Source organism: Scyliorhinus torazame, chromosome 1 (genome assembly GCF_047496885.1).
Source record: "Scyliorhinus torazame isolate Kashiwa2021f chromosome 1, sScyTor2.1, whole genome shotgun sequence".
In the NCBI taxonomy this organism is placed as follows: Eukaryota; Metazoa; Chordata; class Chondrichthyes; order Carcharhiniformes; family Scyliorhinidae; genus Scyliorhinus; species Scyliorhinus torazame.
In genome coordinates, this window is record NC_092707.1 from 226,236,233 (window position 1) to 226,259,692 (window position 23,460).

The following is a 23,460-nucleotide window of genomic DNA, read 5'->3' on the forward strand; positions in this document are numbered from 1 at the left end:
GAGAGGAAGAAATAGAAAACAGAGCAGTAGAGAGAGGGCTGGATTCTCCATCCAGTGATCCCGGAATCGGGAAACAGAATCGGGCGGATGATTGCACGTCAGCTGAAAATTGAGGCTGGCGCCGGGTTCCCGTCAGAATGCCATGCTCCGATGACTTGCAGCGGCTTGAATGCATTCCATGCCGTAAACCGGTGTGGGCATGTAAATTGTACAGTAAACGTTGACATATCATTAACAGGCCTGATCCGGCAATTACCGTGCCCCCGCAATACTCCGCCTCCGCCAGGAGGAATTACCGACGGCAAGGTTCACTTGTGGGATTTAAAATCGGGAAACGGGGACTGTGGCTGCTGAGGGAGAGAGGGGAGTACGCTAAGTGTCCACCATCGCTATAGTGTGCTGACAGTTGTCTGCTGGCCTGGGGACTTCTGCTAGGGCCAGGGGGCAGTAGAGCAGGGGTGGCCGGGAGGTGGGATTGTGGTGGACAGGCACGGACCACCATTGCTGCAGCCTGCAAGGCAGCCATGCGGCTGCACATGCCGCTGACTGCTCACTGTGAACTTAGCGTCACAGGTCATATGGGTGCTTCCCCAGGCCACCCCCCTAGGTACTCTCTGGCTCCAGCCAACCTATCAACGGGTTGGGTGCACTCCAGCATATCGAGGGCCAACTTTTTGTCTGAAATGAGTGTGTGTGGGGTGTGCAGTGCCTAGATGCAGCTCCTGCTTGTCAGGCTCTCGAGTGCCAATCTCCACCCCAGCGAATCACGCGCCAGCATTTGTTGGAATTGCACTAGTTCCACATGGTGCCTGTGCTAACACATTAGGATGTCCTGAAACACTCCAGGACCAGAGCCACTTTCGGGGCTGTGGAACTCATGCAATTCAGCCCCGGTATCAACACTTAGTCTCTGAACCGGAGAATCTTGCCCAGAGAATATTGAGAAAGCGATCAGAGAGAGGACACTGGACTGTGATGTAAAATGATAGAGAGGGGAGAGACACGTGATAGAGAGGGGAAGACAGAGGCGGAAGAGGGAGAGACAGAGTTGGGGGGGGGGGGCAGAGAGGCAGTGAGAGTAGAAAGGCGGGGGGGGAATAAAAAGGCAGATGTGAGGAATAGAGAGGTAAAGGGGGAAACAAAGAAGCAAATGGGGGGGGGGGAGTAGAGAAGCAGAGCGTGGTGCAGTGAAGGATCAGAGGGAGCAAAGGAAACTATGATGATACGAGGCGTGAGTTGGCTATGATCAATTGGGAAATGTTATTTAAATGGAAGACTGTAGATAGGCAACGGCAAACATTCAAGGAGTGCATGGGGGAACTGAAGCAATTGTTTATTTCTGTCTGGCACAAAAGTAAAATGGGAAAAGTGTCCAACTCATGGCCTAAAGGGAAATTAGGGATAGTATTTGATCCAAGAACAAAGCATTCAAATTGGCCAAGAAACACAACAGGTCTGAGGATTGAGAGCAGTTTAGAATTGAGCAAAGAAGGACCAAGGGATTGATTAATAATGAAAATGAAAATGAAATGAAAATCGCTCATTGTCACAAGTAGGCTTCAATTAATTTACCTAGTCGCCACATTCGGGCGCCTGTTCGGGGGGGCTGGTACGGGAATTGAACCGTGCTGCTGGCCTGCCTTGGTCTGCTTTAAAAGCCAGCTATTTAGCCCAGTGTGCTAATCCAGCCCCTTGGGGAAACAAAGTACGAGATTAAGCTTGCAGGGAACATAAAAACTGTAAATGCTTCTATCGGTATGTGAAAAGAAAAAGATTGGTGAAGACAATGTAGGTCCCTTACAGTCAGAAAGATGGGAATGTATAATAGGGGACAAAGAAATGGCTGAGCAACTAAATACATACTTTGGTTCGGTCTTCACAAAAGACACAAATAAGATACCAGAAATGTTGGGAACGCAGCGTTTAGTGAGAGGGAAGAACTGAAGGAGATCAATATTAGAAGAGAAATGGTGTTGGGGAAATTGATGGGATTGATGGCTGAAAAATCCCGAGGGCCTGATAATCTAATCCCAGTGTATTTAAGGCAGTGGCTCTAGAAATAGTGGATGCAGAGCGGCACGGTGGCACAGTGGTTAGCACTGCTGCCTCACAGCGCTGCGGACCCAGGTTCAATCCCTGCCCCGGGTCACTGTTCGTATGAAGTTTGCACATTCTCCCCATGTCTGTGTGGGTCTCACCCCACAATCCAAAGATGTGCAGGGTAGGTCGTTTGGCCACGCTAAAATTGCCCCTTAATTGGAAAAATTCAAGAAAAATAGTGGATGCATTGGTGGTCATCTTCCAGGATTCTACAGACTATGGAACAGTTCCTGCAGACTGGAGGGCAGCTAATGTCACTCCACTATTTCAAAATGGATGTAGAGAGAAATCAGGGAATTATAGACTGGTAAGCCTGACGTCAGTAGTGGGGAAAATTCTGGATTTCATCATCAAAGATTTTATAGCAGAGCACTTAGAAAACAATGGCCGCGTCGGACAGTCAGCATGGATTTATGAAGAGGAAATCATGCTTGACAAATCTACTGGAATTCTTCGAGGATGTAACTGGTACAGTTGATGAGGGGCAGCCAGTGGATATGGTGTATTTGGACTTTCAGATGGCTTTTGACAAAAGTCCCTCATAAGAGATTAGTGTGCAAAATTAAAGCGCATGGGATTAGGGGTAGTGTTAGTGTATTGAAATGGATAGAAAACTGGTTGGCAGACAGGAAACAAAGAGTAGGAATGAATAGGTCTTTTTCAAATTGGCAGGCAGTGACTAGTGGGTTACCGCAGGAATCAATGCTAGGACCCCAGTTATTCACAATATTGGATTGGATTTGATTTGTTTATTGTCACTAGTACCGAGGTAAATGAAAAGTATTTTTCTGAGAGGAGCTTGTGTGATGGACTGGCTGTGTTCACGGCCCTCTGAAGTTTCTTTGAAATATATATTAATGATTTAGATGAGGGAAGAAAATGTAATATCTCCAAATTTGCAGATAACACAAAGTTGGAAGGGAGGGTGAGCTTTGAGGAGGATGCAGAGATGCTTCAGAGTGATTTGGACAAGTTGAGTGAGTGGGCAAATGAATGGCAGATGCAGCATAATTTGGATAAATGCAAGGTTATCCACTTGGTAGGAAAAGTGAAAAGGCGACTATTATCTGAATGGCCACAAATCAGGAGAGGGGAATGTGCAACGAGACCTGGGTGTCCTCGATCACCAGTCACTGGGTAAGCATGCAGGTACGGCAGGCGGTAAAGAAGGCAAATGGTATGCTGGCCTTCAATGTGAGAGGATTCGAGTACAGAAGTAGGGATGTCTTGCTGCAGTTATACAGGGCCTTGGTGAGGCCACACCTGGAATATTGTGTGCAGTTTTGGTCTCCTTATCTGAGGAAGTATGTTCTTGTTCAAGAGGGAGTGCAGCAAAGGGTTACCAGACTGATTTCTGGGATGGCAGGACTGACGAATGAGGAGAGATTTAATCCTTTAGGATTGTATTCGCTGGAGTTCAGAAGAATGAGGGGGATTAGATATAGCACTTGGGGTGACGGGGATCAAAGGATATGGGGGGAAAGCAGGATAAGCTGCGGGGCAGCACGGTAGCCTTGTGGATAGCACAATTGCTTCACAGCTCCAGGGTCCCAGGTTCGATTCCGGCTTGGGTCACTGTCTGTGCGGAGTCTGCACATCCCCGTGTGTGCGTGGGTTTCCTCCGGGTGCTCCGGTTTCCTCCCACGGTCCAAAGATGTGCAGGTTAGGTGGATTGGCCATGATAAATTGCCCTTAGTGTCCAAAATTGCCCTTAGTGTTGGGTTGGGTTATGGGGATAGGGTGGAGGTGTTGACTTTGGGTAGGGTGCTCTTTCCAAGAGCCGGTGCAGACTCGATGGGCCGAATGGCCTCCTTCTGCACTGTAAATTCTATGATAAGGATATTGAGTTGGATGGTCAGCCATGATAATAATGGATGATGGAGCAGGCTCGAAGGGCTGAATGGCCTCCTCCTGCTCCTATTTTCTATGTTTCGATAAGGATGGAGGGCGCAGGTGAGGGGGGAGGGCGCAGGTGAGGGCCGAGGGTGCAGGTGAGGGCCAAGGGCGCAAGTGAGGACAGAGAGGGAAAATTTAAAAGAGAAAGAGTTAGGGATAGAGAGATGGATGGGGAGAGAAAGGCAACATTAATTGAGTAGAATGTTGTAACATGCACAGATCTTACGGGGTAGGGATGATCTACTACCCCCTGGAACTTGCAGAACATGAGCTCCCCTGATAAGGGGGTGGGGGACTTTAACACGGTTCATGTGTCTTTGTATAAATAGAGTCGGAGAGTCAGGCACCGACTAGAGAAGACCCAGTAGGAAACTACTGAAACTGCATATAATAATTAATGTGTTCAATAAAGTAAGTTTTGTTTTTTTCTGTACAACTAGATGTGGTCGCTTTGTTTGCCCCTTACAAAACAGATAATGAAAAAGACAGAAGGAAAGAATGAGAATACATGGGAGAGAGGGATGGATCATGGGAGAGAGCGAGAAGGCCAGAAACAGTGAGAGGGAGGCAGGAGAGAGATAGATAGCAAGCAAGGACCTGAGAAAGAGAGAGGCAAAGAAAGGGAGAGCTGGAGCAAAAAAGAAAGAGAAAAGACACAGATGGGAAAAGGCAGGAGAGAGGGGAATAAGGAGCAAGTGGGAGAAGGAGATGGAAGGAAAGGGAGTTACAGAGAGGCAAGGGAAGGAGATTAAAGGAGGGAAAGAGGGAGATCGAGGGAGAGCCAGGAGAAATGGGAACAGAGGAGCAAAAGAAAAGAGAGAGAAATGGGGGGGGAGAGAAAGAGTCAGAATGAGACAGGAAAAAGTATGAAGAGAGAGAACAAGGGAAAATGAGAGAAAGAGGGAGGCAGAGGTAATGAGAGACAAAGGAAAGAAAGAGACAGAGAAAGGGAGGGAAAAAGAGGGCAAGAAAGGTGAAGAGAGAGAAAATAAGTTATTAAGAAATGAATGGATAGATTAAATTAGAGAGTAAATACCATTGCCATTTGTTTCCTAGTTGTTCCAGTTGAATTTTGTTTATAGACTTGTGTTAAAAACTACTGCAGATCAGGGGAGGAGGGATCAATGAGTCAGGAAGTAGGAATAAGGGTAAACTGTAGGGGAAAGAAAATAATATAAAAAGAGGCAGCAACTAATGTTTCTATGTGATCAAGTATGGGAAAGAAAGCACCGGGTAGGGAAGCATGCAATAAATCATAAATGAAAGCGAGGAGCAGACACTTGCTCATAAAGTGGTGCAAAGGAACAGTGCACATAGAAACATGCTGTTTCGATCTCACTGCAGTAATTTAAAACAGAGCTAGTTTGTACTTGACCTAATGGGAGATGAGTCAGGGAAAGTAACCATTCATCATACTCCACGTCTGACTGAAAGCAGAACTGGGAGAGGTGCAGAAATAATGGAAGGTCAGTTGGGTATCAGCTATTTGACACGATCGTCCAAAGTTCAAAGACCCGACAAGTGTCCCTCGATCATTCCCGATTTGTCCTCCTTGGATGAGCAAGTGAAAATCTCATTGCAGCATTTTGTGGCAAGTCGGCAGACCAAAGCAGGGAAGTGAGAAGTACTGGGAAAACGTAAGGGAGAAATGTCAACATAGGGCAGTGTCAGAGTCATGGAAAAACTTAGTATCAAAAATAGTGTCCAATTATAGAATATCCAGAGAGGCAGCAGTTAATGAAAATGTGCCTGGATAAGGTGCTGCACGGTGGCACAATAGTTAGCACTGCTGCCTCACAGCAGCAGGGACCCGGGATCAATTCTGAGCTCGGGTGACTGTGTGGAGTTTGCACGTTCTCCTCGTGTCTGCGTGGGTTTCCTCCGGATGCTCCGGTTTCCTCCCACAGTCCAAGGATGTGCAGGTTAGGTGGATTCCCCCCCCCCCCATTTGTCATGACAATTCACTGCATAAAATATATTGGCCATTCGCAGCCGGTGGGATCCTCTGGTCCTGCCTGCAGTGCACCACCGCCCACTGGTGTCCCTGTGGCTTGGCGTGGCAAATCCCATTGACAGTAGCGGGAGCAGGGAAAACCGCCGCCAGTGAACACCGCACCACATCCCTCCGCCGGGAGACAGCAGCTGGGAAGCTGGAGGATTCCAACCATTTTCTCACATTACATTCGGTTCTTTTCCCAATCACACCAACCCTCTGCCACTAGAAAGTGTGCCACAATCACTGTATCGAAACTCTTTATTATTTTGAGCACGGTTCTTCTCAGAAATAAGGTGCTGCACGGTGGCACAATGGTTAGCACTGCTGCCTCACAGGGGCTGGTTTAGCTCACTGGGCTAAATCGCTGGCTTTTAAAGCAGACCAATGCAGGCCAGCAGCGCGGTCCAATTCCCGTACCAGCCTCCCCGAACAGGCGCCGGAATGTGGTGACTAGGGGCTTTTCACAGTAACTTCATTGAAGCCTACTCGTGACAAGCGATTTTCATTTCATTTTCAAATGGCGAAGGGGGAGTGGATTTTATGGTGCCCACAAGTGCAGGTAACGTGGGTTGCAGGTGATAGCTTCGTGGTCACCATTACTGAGACCAGCTTTATATTCCAGATTTATTCGTTAATTTAATTTACATCCCATCAGCTGCTGTGGTGGGATTTGAACCCATGTCCCCAGAGCATGAGCCTGGGCCTCTGGATGTTTAGTTTAGTGACATCTCGACTACAACACCATTTGCCTGCATCCACCCATGCCCCTTCCGTTTCCCCTCATGTCGCTCATGCTCCCTCCATGTCCCCTCATACCTCCCTTCCTCCCCCTTGCCTTCTTATCCAGTGCCAACCATGAAACGGCAATTGACTTTTGGCTGCTCTCCAAATTTTCCTATCCGGCCTGCAATGCTGCATTTTTTGCGCGTACACGATTGGGCTGGATTGCTCGGTGTGGGTGTTAGGGTGCGGGGGTGGGGTGGGAGGGGAGGGGGGGGGGTTGCATTCGGGCTGGGCGGGAGTTCAGGGATTGTTTTGGGTGCCTCAGAGATCGGGACAACATTAAAAAATGGCAGCCCGATCTCTCTCTACAACTGGAGCTCCCCATTGTAAAAAACGGACTAAGTGTGGCCTTGGACGCGCGTTCCCCGTTCGGCCCCTTATTCAAAGCGAGTCACATTGAATGGCCATGTGTTTGTTGGCACTGAGAGTGCCGGGAAACATGCAGCTAAACGTGCTCGCTCGGGAACTTTGTTTCCTTTTGGGAAGGTCGCGCCCACTGGCTCTGACTAGACCACAACCAAGTTTTAACAAGGCGAATCTGAAGCAAAATTACAAACCAAAACTGGGTCTCCCACCTGGAACAACCTGTCACCTCTCTGCTCTGACCACTGACTCTTCTGAGAGGCCTGACGTGTCGCCACCCTCCCAGCCAAATTTGGAAATCCAAGATCCAATTTGATTCTCAACTGATGGCCCCTGAGCAGCTAAGCTGCTGTGACCTCCATGGTTGAATGAGGGGTTGAGTTGTACAGCAAAAAAATTAACCAACCTTTCGCAAAGTTTTTTATCAGATTTCTTTTTCATGGTATTCATGAAAGTTTGAATGTCCCTCTGAGCCAGATCATTCTACGCTGAGTGGTAGGGGGCTGCCCTCCTGTGATGAATGCCATTTGCTCACACAAAACACTGGAAATTATTGCCAGTGAAGGGAGTGCCATTGTCCAAAGCAATTGGGAAACTCATGAATGGCAAACACTCGGCACAAAGCATCTAACATGGCCGCTGAGATTATGGCCCCATCTCTTGAACCAATAGCCACTTCAGTGGGCATCCACTAGTACATCAAACATATTGCCCATAAATGGGCTGGCATAATCAATGTGGCTCCTGGTCCATCGGCGACCTGACCATTCACAAGGGTGAAGGGTGGTGGACGGTGGCAAAGATTGCTGCATTTGGCAAGGGTGGCACTGTTGTACTAGCTATTCCATGGCTTTCTCTATGCCTGGCTACCAGACGTATCTGCGCACCAGCATATTCATCTTTGTCTGCACTGGGAGGGCGCTATGTAGCTTTTGAAGGAGAGGTCCCCTAGCCTGAGGCAGGACAACCACCTGTGATCCACACAAAATCACACTGTCTTCACATGTCAACTCGTCCAGATGAATGAAGTCGGGCCTCAGCTGTTCAGAATTAGCGTAATGCCAGCCAAACTATATAATTTGTTTAACCAGTGAAAGAATAGGGGGCTGGATTCTTTGATTTGGAGACTATCCTGACGCCGGCGTGGGAACGGTGGCATTTTACGACTGATAAAACGGCGCAAAGCGGCCACAGAGCCCCCGTTTTCTGGGGGCTAGCAGGCACGCAGCGTAGAGCACCTGGCTCTAGCTGCCAATACGGCCGGAGAATTGCCGCGTCTGTGGCTGCGCATGCGCACGGCGGCGGCCTACAGCAGCTGTGCAACATGGCGCCAGCTGCTCGCGGACTCGGCCTGCCAAATAGTACCCCCCTTTGGCCAGGCACGCCACCCCGGACCACCCCCCACCAGTGCCCACAGTCCATGCCAAAGCCCCCCCTACCCGCGGATTGGCTCTCCCCTGACTGTGGCGGGGCTGGACTCAACCCGACAAAAAATAGCATAAGAGTCCCACGCCGTCGGGAACTCAACCCGTTGACGGCAGAGCATCGGGGGGAGGGCCTCAGGTAATGTCCTGATACCATCAGTATGGCGCGCAGCGTACTCCTAGAGTATGCCATTTTGGAGGGGGAGGAGCATCGCAAAAGGAGATTTTCCGTTGTGCACTGGAAGAACCTGTGTGTAGATTGAAGCAATGCCGAGAGGCAGTCTGGTATACTGAAAGAGGCCTTTGTGGGTATTTATTGTAGCTCTTCATCCAATTCTAGTTGCAGGTTGGCATGACCGATGTCCAATTTTGAATAGGTGAGGACCCCTGCCAGTTTAGCGTAGAGGTCCTCAATTTGTGGAATCAGATACCGGTTGACCTGGGCAGCTTGATTTATGGTCAGCTTATAATCCCCACAAATCCTTATCGAACGATCAGGTTTAAGGACAGAGTCTATCAACGCTGCCCACTCTGAAAATTGAACTGACTTGATTACACCCAGCTTTTCCAGTCTTTTTAGCTCTGTTTTAACTTTCTGAAGCAATGCATATGGCTCTGGCTTGGCTCTGAAGAACTTGGGTGTCAAATATGGATTGACATATATCTGGCTTTAACGCCCTTAATCCAGTCCAATTTCTTGTGGAAGATGTCTTCATACCTCCTTAAGACATCTTGGAGGACGCCATTAGATATGTAGAAGGCTTCCAGCTAGTTGAGCCTAATCTTCTGTAACCAGTCTCTTCCCAACAGACTGGGTCTAAGTCCTTCCACCACAACCAGCGGCAGATTGGCCTCCTGCCCTCTAGGTCACTGGGGTATTGGTTGTTCCAAAGATCTTCAAAATTTCCCCAGAGAATGTTGAAAGTTTGGCTGTAGTACTCTTCCAACTTAAAGACTGGGTTCCTGCACAAAGATAGGATCTTTGGACTGGATTCCCAGTCTGGAAGGTCTGCTCACCCACTACAGTCACCGAAGCTCCAGTGTCGACTTACATTTTAAGGGGTCTGCCATTTACCCTTAAGATTATTTCAATCGGGGCCATCTTATTCAATGGACTGCATTCAACCGATATTCATTCAAAGTGCATGCTCTTTTTCAGATCTATTCTCCATTATGTTCAGTGGCACTATGGACTGCTGCTGCTACTGTTTTTTTTTTTGCATTGGCGCGTTTTGCCTCACACGGCAACGTGCTTGAATCTATCCCTTTCATTTGTGTCGGAAGCACACAAGCACCTGAACATGGCAGGTCTCCTGGGAATGGGCCCCCTCCCTCGGCAAGGATAGCAGTACACCTCCGATTCGGGTTGACTTCCCGCTTCTTGGGTTCCGGTCCTGTCCTGAAGACAGTGTTTAGTTCTGTGCTGTGCATGTTGATCCCACTGCAGACCTTGCAGCAATACTGCCCCATAGTGGTTAGCACTGTTGCTTCACAGCGCCAGGGTCCCAGGTTTGATTCCGGCTTGGGTCACTCTGTGTGGAGTCTGCACGTTCTCCCCGTGTCTGAGTGGGTTTCCTCCGGGTGCTCCGGTTTCCTCCCACAAGTCCCGAAAGACGTGCTGTTAGGTGAATTGGATTTTCTGAGTTCTCCTTCTGTGTACCCGAACAGGTGCCGGAATGTGGTGACTAGGGGATTTTCACAGTAACTTCATTGCAGTGTTAATGTAAGCCTAGTTGTGACATTAAAGATTATTATAATATTATTATTATACTTGGTTAACCACCCCTTCAGCCATGTTTTGAAGCTCAGTGCGCCTTTTTGGTGCACTCCATTGCCTGAGCGACCTCGATCGCTTTTTCCAACTCAATTTTGGATTCTGACAGAAACTTCTTCTGGATATTACGGATCTCACAAACCAGAGAATTGCACAATATGTCACTATGCGTGGTCTCGATTTCACAGTGCCCAGCAAGTTAGCTATAAAGACTGAGACAGTGCCTAGAACTTGCTGACAGGGGAGATGGTGGAAGCAGGTACGATAGCTACAAGAGGCATCTTGACAAATAAATGAATAGAATGGGAATAGAGGCATATGGATCCCGGAATGCAGAAGGTTTTAAGTTAGACGGGCATCATGATTGGCGCCAGCTTGGAGGGCCGAAGGTCCTGTACTGTTCTTTGTTCGTTCTTTTTAAAAAATAAATTTAGAGTACCCAATTAATTTTTTCCAATTAAGGGGCAATTTAGCGTGGCCAATCCACCTAGTCTGCACATCTTTTGGGTTGTGGGGGTGAAACCCATGTAGACACGGGAAGAATGTGCAAACTCCACATGGACAGTGACCCAGAGCCGGGATCGAACCTGGAACCTCGGCGCCGTGAGGCAGCAATGCTAACCACTCCGCCACCGTGCTGCCTACTACCAGAGATTTTAACGTTGTCCACAACTGAAGGGGACATAAGGCATTTTGTGCCTTTATTCAAAGTTCAATTTATCCCCACTGGGAACAGTTAGAAAACAGACTGAATATGAATTCCAATGCTCAGCTGCCTATACACAACAAATAGAGTGGATATATCCAGTGCAACACCTATTAAATGTGCACAATGTGAAAACCAATTTGTCGATGACTTCAATCTAAAGGAGGATGTTCTAAAATTGATTGTGTCACTTTTTTCTGTTCAGCATATAGGTTATGGAACAAGGAGCTTCTGTTTGACAATGTCTATTTGTAGAGTTATTGTCTTCCAGTTTCTCATTACCATTGGACATTCCACTGAAAAATGCCGTAAGTAATTGAATTCCGCTGAATCTGTCTTTATTGATTTTTGTGAGTGTCGCTCATTCTCCCTTTCTTGCACAAGATGAAACATGTAAACATGGGAAACTTGTATTCCAGTTGGTGTTGCCTCTGTCATCCCTCCTCACACCTCCCTCTGCCTAGAACATAGAACATACAGTGCAGAAGGAGGCCATTCAGCCTATCGAGTCTGCAACGACCCACTTAAGCCCTCACTTCCACCCTATCCCCGTAACCCATTAACCCCTCCTAACCTTTTTGGTCACTAAGGGCAATTTACCATGGCCAATCCACCTAACCTGCACGTCTTTAGATTGTGGGAGGAAACCGGAGCACCCGGAGGAAACCCACGCATACACGGGGAGAACGTGTAGACTCCGCACAGACAGTGACCCAGCGGGGAATCGATCCTGGGACCCTGGCGCTGTGAAGCCACAGTGCTATCCACTTCTGCTAACGAGCTGCCCTATGCTGCCTGTGGTACTGTTACATCAGTGACGAGAGTAATATTGAGGGTGAGGTGTAAAACTGGCATTTCCACCAAATTCCATGGGATCCTCCATTGCAAGTTTGGTTAAGGTGACCCTCGTAATGAGCTTCATAAGCAGTCCAATCCATAGATTTATCCTATTGCAATGTATAGATTATGGGTACTCAATGGAACAGAGGTTGTGCAACTACCCAAGTGATCGATGCGTGGGGGAATAGCTAAAACATTGTAAATTATCAATAAACCTCGCTAATGATATTCTCTATTGTGATTTTAATTTTTTTATAAGCGAGAGTATTGGAGCCCAGAAACACACAGGCCCTGGCTCGTTCTCTCCATTTTTGTAGCAGTAAAAATAATGGGCGGGATTCTCTGTTTTTCGACACCAAAATCGCGAAACACGATTGGGTGGAGAATAGCTTCCGACACTGAAATCGAAGTAGGCGGCGGTTTGATGCCAAATTGGAATGCTCCGGCACCCCCAAAATGGCATAAATGCATCGCACAACGTGCGGGGTTGAAGTACACTAGGCATATCATTAGCGGGCCTGACACCCTATTCTCCGGGGCCTCCGAGATTCACCACCGCCGATGGGCCGAGTTCCCGACAGCGTGGTTCACTTGTGCTCTCAAAAGTTGTGAACCTGGCGTCGTGGCTGCTGAGCGAGAGAGAGGAGGTAGGAAATGGCGTGGCGTGACTGTGGGCTGCCGGCCCGTCACCAGCTGTGCTGGCTGCGGCAGGAGGAGGCCCTGCCAGGGTCCGGGGAGAGGAGGGGGAAGGGGGGGAACATGCTGGGGTGCCCTCCCACAGGACTCCCCACAGGAGTATGCGCCATGCTAACATATTGGCCTTTCACCCCCTGCAGACAATGGCGTTTGACGTTCAACCTACAATGCTGGCCGCCGTGCTGATGGTCGCAGCCCTGTGAGATGCCCTGCGGCCGAGTGAGCGGGGGCCACTTGGAGAGGAGGGGGACGCTGCAACAGCGGAGTAGGCAGCAGCAGAGCAGGTAGCAAAGGATCGGGCTGCAGAGGGGCAGATGGCAGTCGCACAGGCTGGAGGGGCGGCCGCCCAACAGGCTGAGGAGGAGGTGCCAAAGTGGCGCAGCATGAGACCTTGTCTTTCGAGGACTTGCCATGCCGGACCATGATGTCGGAGACTCGGGCTGAGCAGAGAGACAGTGCAACACATCTGCCAGAGGATGGCACACCTGGCACCGTGGGGGAGGACACCCGCTCCCGGTGACCCTCAAGGTGACGGTTGCCCTGAATGTCGATGCCATGTCGTCCTTCCAGGCGCCGAGTGGGGACCTGTCTGGAATTTCACAGGCCTTGGCGCACAGGTGCATCCGCGCCCTCACAGAGGCCCGATATGCCCAGGCGCCTCAATACATCCAGTTCCATGTCGACCGAGCCCACCAGGATGCCTAAGCAGTGGGGTTCGCTGCCGTCGCCGGGATGCTTCGGGTCCAGGGAGCAATGGATGGGATGCATGTCGTCCTACGGGCACTGCCGGATAACGGGCCGCTCTACACTAACCAAAAGGGGTACCTTTGTGACCATCAGCTGTGCATCGTGTACCTCTGCGCTCGATACCCAGGCAGAGTGCACGACCGCTTCATCCTGGCACACTCTGTGATTCCTGGCATGTTGGAGGGGCTGAGGGGTTGGCCCTGGGCGACTGGAGTTACCCACTGTGGCCGTGGCTGAAGACACCTATCCGGAGACCGAAGCGGAGACCCACTATAATGACCAGGAGTGTGATCAAGCGATGCTTCAGCATCCTGAATATGTGCTTCAGGTGCTCTGCTCGCCTCCAGATTCACCGAGTAGAGGGAGGGGTGAAGAAGGGAGGGGTGCCTGATTGCCCCCGGGCTTCTCCATGGGATGGGGATGCGAGCGGAGCCATCCGCTGAGGCCCCCCCGCCACCTGGTGCTACCAGTCCTGGAGGCCCACTCTGGTCTCGACCAGGATCTGTATACTCGCGGCATGGAGCACGGGGAGTGGACCATCTCCGTCTGGGACTGTGCCACATCACACTGCGACTGTGCCACCACCCTGTGGGTCTGTGCCACATCAGCCAGTGACTGGGCTGCAACCTTGTGGGCCTGGACCGCGTCCCTTTGTGTCTGGGCCATCTCCCTCTGGGACTGGGCCACCTCGCCCAGTGTCTGCACCACATTGGCCAGTGCCTGGGCAATGCCACTGACGCTCTCAGCCATGGCCTGCTGTGACTGGGCCATGCTGCGCAGTGCCGCTGCAATGTACAGGTGGCTCTGGCACATGGCTGCCTGTGAGAGGGCAGCCCTGTGCTAGGCCTCGGCCACCCCGAAACTCGAGTCCGAGGATAACAGGTTTCCTGTCACAGCTGTCTCCAAAACCCACCATCATCCCAGAGACACTCACCTCGGTTGGGCACGTTAGTGAAGTGGCTCCTGGGACACTATCTGGTGTGCACCAGACACATGTTCCGGTACAGCAGGTGGAGGCAGGAACTCCCGAGGGGGCGGAGGGTCGGAGGGCAGCCCGACCCCAGGAACAAGCTACCATTCAACGAGTTTCGGGCTTCTGGAACAGACAGTCCCATCGATCGTGGAGATGCAGTCGCAGAACCAGGGACTGCCTGAGGGGCTGTCTGGGAGCATCCAGCACCTGCAGGTGCAGGTGGAGAAGTCCAACTGCCTGCAGCAGCAGGAGGTGGTGTCGACCATGTATGCCACCCAGGCCAACACCGCATGGGTGGTATTCTCAGTGGAGATATTGGGGGCGACGGTTTCGGCTATGGATCAGCGTGTTCAAGGCCTGGGGCATCGTGTGCAGGTGGTGGCCAAGGCCCAGGACAGGGCTGCCCTCTCACAGGCAGCCATGTGCCAGAGCCACCTAGACAATGCAGCGGCGCTCCTCAGCATGGCCCAGTTACAGCCGGCCATGGTTGAGTGTCGACGGCATTGCATAGGCACTGGCCGACATGATGCAGAGGGAGGTGGCCCAGTCCCAGAGGGAGATGGTGCAGTCACTGGCTGATGTGGCACAGACCTATAAGGTGTTGGCACAGTCACAGCCACAGTATGATGTGGTACAGTCCCAGATGGAGGCGGTCCACTCCCTGTGCTCCATGGCCGCGAGCATGCAGACCCTGCTCTTGAGGAGAAGTTTATAGAATGCATCTGCAATAGTTTCCCAGAACAGTATGTAATGGAACCTACGAAGGAACAATCCTAGATCTGGTCCTGTGTAATGTGACAGGATTGATTAATGATCTCATAGTTAGAGATCCTCTCAGAAGGAGTGATCACAATATGGTGGAATTTAAAATACAGATGGAGGGTGAGAAGGTAAAATCAAACACTAGTGTTTTGTGCGCAAACAAAGGAGATTACAATGGGATGAGAGAAGAGCTGGCTAAGGTAGACTGGGAGCAAAGACTTTATGGTGAAATAGTTGAGGAACAGTGGCGAACCTTCCAAGCGATTTATCACAATGCTCAGCAAAAGTTTATACCAACAAAAAGGAAGGATGGTAGAAAGGGGGAAAATCAATCTTGGATATCTAAGGAAATAAGGGAGAGTATCGAATTGAAGGAAAAAACATACAAAGTGGCAAAGATTAGTGGGAGACTAGAGGGGCGTCATTCTCCGACCCCCCAGCGGGTCAGAGAATGGCCGTTGGCCGCCGTGAATCCCGCCCCCGCCGGTTGCCGAAGTCTCCGGTACCGGAGATTGGGCGGGGGCGGGAATCGGGCCGTGCCGGCTGGCGGGCCCCCCCGCTCAATTCTCCAGCCCGGATGGGCCGAAGTCCCGCCAATAAATTGCCTGTCCCGCCGGCGTAAATTAGAGTAGCTATTTACTGGCAGGACAAGGTGGCGTGGGCGGGCTCCGGGGTCCTGGGGGGGGCGCGGGGCGATCTGACCCCGGGGGGTGCCCCCACGGTGGCCTGGCCCGTGATCGGGGCCCACCGATCCGCGGGCGGGCCTGTGCCGTGGGGGCACTCTTTCCCTTCCGCCTCCGCCACGGTCTCCACCATGGCGGAGGCGGAAGAGACTCCCTCCACTGCGCATGCGCGGGAAACTGTCAGCGGCCGCTGACGCTCCCGCGCATGCGCAGCCCCAAGATGTCATTTCCGCGCCAGCTGGCGGGGCAACAAACGCCGTTTCCGCCAGCTGGCGGGGCGGAAATCCCTCCGGTGCCGGCCTAGCCCCTCAATGTTGGGGCTTGGCCCCCAAAGCTACGGAGCGTTCCGCACCTTTGGGGCGGCGCGATGCCCGTCTGATTGGCGCCGTTTTGGGCGCCAGTCGGCGGACATCGCGCCGTTTGGGGAGAATTTCGCCCGAGGATTGGGAAATCTTTAGGGGGCAACAGAAAGCTAAAAAAGCTATAAAGAAGAGTAAGATAGATTATGAGAGTAAAAATGCTCAGAATATAAAACCAGATAGTAAAAGTTTCTATAAATATATAAAACAAAAAAGAGTGGCTAAGGTAAATATTGGTCCTTTAGAGGATGAGAAAGGAGATTTAATAATGGGAGATGAGGAAATGGCTGAGGAACTGAACAGGTTTTTGGGTCGGTCTTCACCGTGGAAGACACAAATAACATGCCAGTGACTGATGGAAATGAGGGTATGACAGGTGAGGACCTTGAGACGATTGTTATCACTAAGAAGGTAGTGATGGGCAAGCTAATGGGGCTAAAAGTAGACAAGTCTCCTGGCCCTGATGGAATGCATCCCAGAGTGCTAAAACTGATGGCTAGGGAAATTGCAAATGCACTAGTGATAATTTACCAAAATTCACTAGACTCTGCGCTGGTCATGGCAGATTGTAAATTAGCAAACATGATACCACTGTTTAAAAAAGGAGGTAGGCAGAAAGCGGGTAATTATAGGCCAGTTAGCTTAACTTCGGTAACAGGGAAGATGCTGGAATCTATCATCAAGGAAGAAATAGCGCAGCATCTGGATGGAAATTGTACCATTGGACAGACACAGCATGGGTTCATAAAGGGCAGGTCGTGCCTAACTAATTTAGTGGAATTTTATGAGGACATTACCAGTGCGGTAGATAACAGGGAGCCAATGGATGTGGTATATCTAGATTTTCAGAAAGCTTTTGACAAGGTGCCACACAAAAGGTTGCTGCATAAGATAAAGATGCATGGCATTAAGGGGAAAGTAGAAGCATGGATAGAGGATTAGTTAATGAATAGAAAGCAAAGAGTGGGGATTAATGGGTGTTTCTCTGGTTGGCAATCAGTAGCTACTGGTGTCCCTCAAGGATCAGTTTGGGCCCACAGTTGTTCACAATTTACATAGATGATTTGGAGTTGGGGACCAAGTGCAATGTGTCCAAGTGTGCAGATGACACGAAGATGAGTCGTAAAGCAAAAAGTGTAGAGGATACTGGAAGACTGCAGAGGGATTTGGATAGTTTGAATGAATGGGCTAGGGTCTGGCAGATGGAATACAATGTTGACAAATGTGATGTTATCCATTTTGGTAGGAATAACAGCAAAAGGGATTATTTAAATGATAAAATATTAAAACATGCTGCTGTGCAGAGGGACCTGGGTATCCTAGTGCATGAGTCGCAAAAAGTTGGTTTACAGGTGCAACAGGTGATTAAGAAGGCAAATGGAATATTGTCTTTCATTGCTAGAGGGATGGAGTTTAAGACTAGGGAGGTTATGCTGCAAATATATAAGGTGTTAGTGAGGCCACATTTGGAGTATAGTATTCAGTTATGGTCTCCCTACCTGGGAAAGGACGTACTGGCGCTGGAGGGTGTGCAGAGGAGATTCACTAGGTTAATCCCAGAATTGAAGGGGTTGGATTATGAGGAGAGGTTGAGTAGACTGGGACTGTACTCGTTGGAATTTAGAAGGATGTGGGAGGGATCTTATAGAAACATGTAAAATTATGAAGAGAATAGATTGGATAGATGCGGGCAGGTTGTTTCCACTGGCGGGTGAAAGCAGAACTAGGGGGCATAGCCTCAAAATAAGGGGAAGTAGATTTACGACTGAGTTTAGGAGGAACCTCTTCGCCCAAAGGGTTGTGAATCTATGGAATTCCTGCCCAGTGAAGCAGTTGAAGCTCCTGCATGAAATGTTTTTAAGATAAAGATAGATAGTTTTTTGAAGAATAAAGGGATTAAGGGTTATGGTGTTCGGGCGGGAAAGTGGAGCTGAGTCCACAAAAGATCAGCCATGATCTCATTGAATGGTGGAGCAGGCTCGAGGGGCCAGATGGCCTACTCCTGCTCCTTTCTTATAAGATCAGAGCGGGCCTCCAGGACTGGCAGCAGCCCGCAGGGGATGGATCCGCTCGCACCCCTGTCTCATAAAGTAGCCCGGGGGGCCATCGGGCACCCCGAGGAAGGAGGAGATGATGTGGTCCATGCCGGTGACTCCCACAGGGCAGGTGCGGGAACACCGCAGTACTCCAGACTTTCTCTGCCCCAACCCCCCTCTCCTCCTGTTCCTGGTGCATCTAGTGGACAGCAGGCAGAACAGGGTGGCACCATTCCACTCGGGACACCTGAGCAGCAGCTGGGCCTATCCATGCCCAGTCGTCCCAGAAGACGCCCACCAAAGGGGATCCAGTTCGCAGGATGGGAATCACAGCAGACCGCCTCCACGCCTGTGGTACCCTCTAGGGATCCATCTCGGCATAGAGTTAGGACCCGTAAGTCTAGAAAAGTACACAAGGGTTAAGTTGGCACGGATGCAGAGCACAGTTTAGTGATTGGGACTGGGGCACGTATCCGTATATATGTTTTCACATTAAATACCTGTTCACACTGCTACAACCTGCCTCGATGTTCTGTCAGATAGGTGTGAGGGGTGGGCTCGCCAGGGCTGGCAGCAGAGGAGGTGCGGTGAGGGTGGGGGGAGAGGGGGAATGGGAGGACGTTGTGGGTAAGACTTGGCTCAGTGACCGCAGTTCAGCTCGTGTCCACCGTCTCCACCTCAGCTACTCCAGGGATCTTATGGCACAGCGTGATGGAATGGCCAGCTCGCTAACAGGGTTACCCAGGTGGATGGTGAAAAGTGCTGACGTGGGCAGGAGTCAGATGTTGTCAAATGATGCAGAGCACCAGAGCTCATTGCAGAGCGGGTCGTCATCATCCTCCATCCCATGGACCAGACCCGCTGTTACTGCCAACCCAGGGGCCCCACCCAATAGTGCGACAGGTATGTATCACGGAGGGGATTACAGCGGGTGGGGGGGGGGGGGGGGGTGGAGGGGTGGTCAGCCGGCGGAGGGGGCAGGGGAGAGGTGGGGGGTTTCTGTGCCCCTGACCAGACCCCGCCCCTAGTCGGTGAACTGGGAGGCAATCGGAGAGTCCTGTGAGCCTTGGGCCTGCCGCACAGGTTGTATAGCCTCCTGTGCCTGCCTGGGCGCCATGTCCTGTCCATCCTCCCCCTCCCCCTTCATCCTCCTGTCAGACAAGGCCTCGCATTCATCCTCCTCCTCCAGCACGTCCCCCATCTGCTGTGTGATGTTGTAGAGGACAAAGCAGGTCGCCACAATGCGGACGACTCTCCCAGCAGCATACTGGAGGGTCCACCGGTTCCCCACCTCACCCCACTCTTCCTCCTACCCCCAGTACCCTCTCCGTGATCCTCAACCTGCTTGTTCTTCCGTGCTCTACTGCTGAGTCTAGTTGTGTCCCCAGGATGCACATCAGATGTGGAGGCAGCCTGCTGCCTACCGCATCCTGTGGCCTTCGATGCCTCTGGAGGAAGTCCTCTGCGAGCCTTGGGGCCAGAAGACCCTGGCCCACTTGCCAGCGACACATGCCCCGCTGTGCCACCCTGTTCCATGGGCTGATTCCAAGACCCACCGTTGTCAGGCGGGTGGAACTCGGGGAAGCTGGTGGCTGCCGTTGCCACTCCGTAGGTGGCTCCGGGTTGGCACCCATCACCCCATCCTCCCGGTCGGGGCCCATAGGGTTTCACCTTGAGGTGGAGCGCCAGCTGAATCGAGCCCCGGCTGCCACCTTCGTTATCTGGCTCTACCAGCCCAGGCAGCTCTTCGATGTTTGCAGCACAGTGTTGATGCCCTCGGCAGTGCTCCTCAATGACTGGGACATGCTCTGGAGTGTTCCGGCAATGCCCACCTGCGACTGAGACATAGAATCATAGAATTTACAGTGCAGAAGGAGGCCATTCACCCATAGAATCTGCACCAGCCCGTGGAAAGAGCAACCTACTTAAGCCCACACCTCCACCCCATCCCCGTAATCCAGCAACCCCATCCAACCTTTTTGGACACAGAGGGCAATTCTTTAGCTTGACCAATCCACCTAACCTGCACATCTTTGGACTGTGGGAGGAAACCGGAGCACCCGGAGGAAACCCACGCAGACACGGGGAGAACATGCAGACTCCACACAGACAGTGACCCAAACCGGGAATCGAACCCAGGTCCCTGGCGCTGTGAAGCAACAGTGCTATCCACTGTGGTACTGTGCCGCTACATGTTCTGAAGCATCCCAGCAATGCCCACTTGCGGCTGGGATATGCTCTGAAGCACCACTGCAATGCTAACCTGAGTCTGGGACATGCCCCGCAGAGCCTCATCAACGTCCACCTGGTACTGGGTGACGTCCCCCAGTGACATGATGCTGAGGCGCTCAGCCATGGCCGTCGCTGACCGAGCCACACCTTGGATGTCACCACTCATGCTGCTGAGATCATGCACCAGGCTCTCCACTGCAGTGTCCACTCTAGCAGCGTTGGCCTCGGTGCCGCGCACTGCCGACAACGTCTCCTGCGCCCATTGCCTTTAGGACTCCTCCAATCGACAATGGACACCTGTGGCAGTGTCGCTGACATCCCCTCTGAATCTCTCAGCTGCACACTATCGACTGCATCAGCTCCGGGTAAATCTGGCCCAGAGGCTCAGCGTCTGACTGGGACCCAGCTGGGTCCTGGGATCCAGCAGACCTCTGACTGCTGCCCCACCTGGGTGAGCTCCAGGTAAACCTGGTCCAGGTTTGAAATGAAAGCTGTGCCGTGAATATGGTGGTCTCCTCAGAGCACCCTTCCGAGGTGTTCTCATGGGGGGCATGGAGGGGGACCACCAAGGATGGACCTGCATCATCGGGTGGAGATCCTACGGGAGAATAGGCATGTGGTCAGTGGGAGGAATAGGCCAGTCTGTATGGCATTAACAACTCATGTGTGACAGGTCATCTGGGTGTGCGCTGTTGGATCCTAACCCCTGCGCCTTACGCCAATTTCTGCCTCGGTGACCAATCTGTCCTGGGCCACCCCTGCGACCTCCAGGGCCCATTCCTCATTGGGGGTGCGGACTCTGATGTCCGGCACCCCGCCGCCCATCTAGGCCCTCTCCTGTCTATTGTGGACCAACTTCTCCTGTGGGCACACGGCGGCATCGTGAGCTGCATGCTTCGTTCATCGCGGGGGTGCGGGCTGGCACTGCTGGACATGGGTGGGCTGGGCATAGGCATGGTGCTGGGTGGGGGCGGTGCCAGGCGCATGTTCATGGGGGAGAGGTGTGCGATGCCAGAGGGCCAGTGCCAACCCATCCGTGTGGTCTGATGGAGGTCGTTGACCTTCTTATGGCACTGGTTGCCAGTCCTCCTGGTGATGCTCCCCGAGCTGACGGCCGCTGCCACTTCCTCCCAGGCAGTACTGGCTGCCCTGTGGCTGACCCTCCGTGCCCCTCGGGAGAACAGGGCATCCACCACTCTGTGGAGCTGGCTTCAGAGGCGAATCAGCCGGCAGGACAATCATTTGTGACCTGAAGCCCGTGGAGCCTTGTTAAGTGGACAAATTGACGTTTTATAGAGGTGACGGCCTCACCGGGTCGAGCGCTAGGATACCTGCGGCAGTTCCCGCTCGCTACCACACTGAGAAACTTTTCCATGAAATGGCGCCTTATATGATATTAAGTCTTGTTGATGTCAGTCGAATTTCAGTCCCAGCACCTGTCACTTGATCGTAGTAAGCATTGAGAAGGTGAAGAAGGAAGAGGCTTATCAGTGTCACAAATTTGTGTTCAGGAAGTGGGTTTCTTTCTTGAAGTTAAAGCAAGGAAGAGAACATTTAGGTCGTGTGACCACAGGAATTCCAAAACAGCCAGTTAAGAAATTCTGAAGTGTAGGTAGGTTTGAGTTACAATACAGGAAACCCAGCAGACAATGTTTGCTGAGCAAGGTTCCACAAACGGTGATGTTATTGTAATCAGGTCATCAGCTTTGGTGACGTTGGTTGAAAGAATAAGAATTGAGCAGGACACTGGAGGGGACAGCTGCTCTGCTTTGAAGAATGTTATGGAATCTTTTGTGTCCAGATGAGAGGGTAGATCTCGGTTCAACATGCCACCCAAAAGATGGCACCTTTGACAGTGTAGCAGTTCCTCACTGGAGTTTATGCTCAAATCTCTGGAATTCACACCTTCAAAAGGTTGTGGGTGTTCGGACAATTGAAGTTTTCAGGACTGGAAGCGTGAGATTTTTGTTAGGGTAAGGGTATCAGAGAATAAGGAGCTAAGGCAGGTAAATGGAGTTAAAATTAAGAGCAGCCTTGATTTGACTGAAGGGTGGAGCAGGCCAGAGAGCGGAATGTTCGATTTGTTCCTTCATTTCTGGATTATCCAGGGTGGCTATTGAATGTCAGCACAGTGCTCAACATAAGATGGCACGGCAGCACGGTGGTTAGCACTGCTGCCTCACAGCACCAGGGACCCGGGTTCAATTCCAGCCTTCAGTAACTTCTGCGTGGAGTTTGTTCTTCTCCCCATATGTTTCCTCCGGGTGCTCCGGTTTCCTCCCACAGTCCAAAGATGTGCAGGTTAGGTAGATTGGTCATGCCAAATTTCCCCTTAGTGTCCAGGGATGTGGGGTTACGGGGCTAGGGTGGGTTGGTTGTGGGTAGAGTGCTCATTCGAAGGGTCGGTGCAGGTTTGATGGGCCGAATGACATCATTCTGCACTGTTGGGATTCTATGATTCCATAAATGGCTTCCACAGGCAGTTGGAAACATTTCTCTGGAGAACATCCTTCGAATGATATGCTGGGAAGCTGACCAGACTAATCCATTAGGTCAGCTTGAGTCTGTTGACCAATGAGCCATTAGCACAACTTCTTGTGGTGACTCTTCACAGCTAAAAAAAGTTATCATTAAATTCATATTCTTGCCTTTGACAGACTTTTCTGAGATCGAAAGGCCTCTGGTCAATTCACTCCTCAATACATTGCTGCGAAGCGTGAAGGATGGCGACTCCACTGATCCTGATCCCACTGCCTTCCTCGCTCTGCGTCTGGCCAACCAACACAACCTGAAAGGGGAGAGGCGGTTCCAACAGCGCCTGATTGAAGCAGCTGTCAGAAAAGTGAAGGAAGGTAAACATTTGTCATTTAAAGATATCACTGGGAATTAAATTGTATATTGACAGGGACACAAGCCAGGCTGAATTGCATTGCCTGATTGCGATATGACTGGTCCATATTCAGTCTTGTCAGAGTGTGGAACTGAATATTGGGTGGGATGTATCACAGATGACCGATAATTACCGCTTGCTTCAAGTCCATACCCAGTCAAACTCCAACCCCGAAAGTTCTCATTGGATTTGATATCACT

At 51.2% G+C, this 23,460-nt stretch overlaps 1 protein-coding gene across 5 annotated transcripts in view; it reads left to right on the forward strand.

Moving 5' to 3' along the window:
- The window catches only part of LOC140419219 (cobalamin binding intrinsic factor-like), an 81,223-nt gene that overhangs the window by 7,532 nt on the left and 50,231 nt on the right, over nucleotides 1-23,460 (forward strand). For all 5 annotated transcript variants that reach the window (XM_072503015.1, XM_072503021.1, XM_072503036.1 and 2 more), the window contains 2 exons: nucleotides 11,248-11,350; nucleotides 23,028-23,222. In XM_072503015.1, the coding sequence (XP_072359116.1) occupies nucleotides 11,284-11,350; nucleotides 23,028-23,222 (262 nt within the window). In that variant the 5' untranslated portion in view covers nucleotides 11,248-11,283. The remainder of the gene's footprint in view (nucleotides 1-11,247; nucleotides 11,351-23,027; nucleotides 23,223-23,460) is intronic.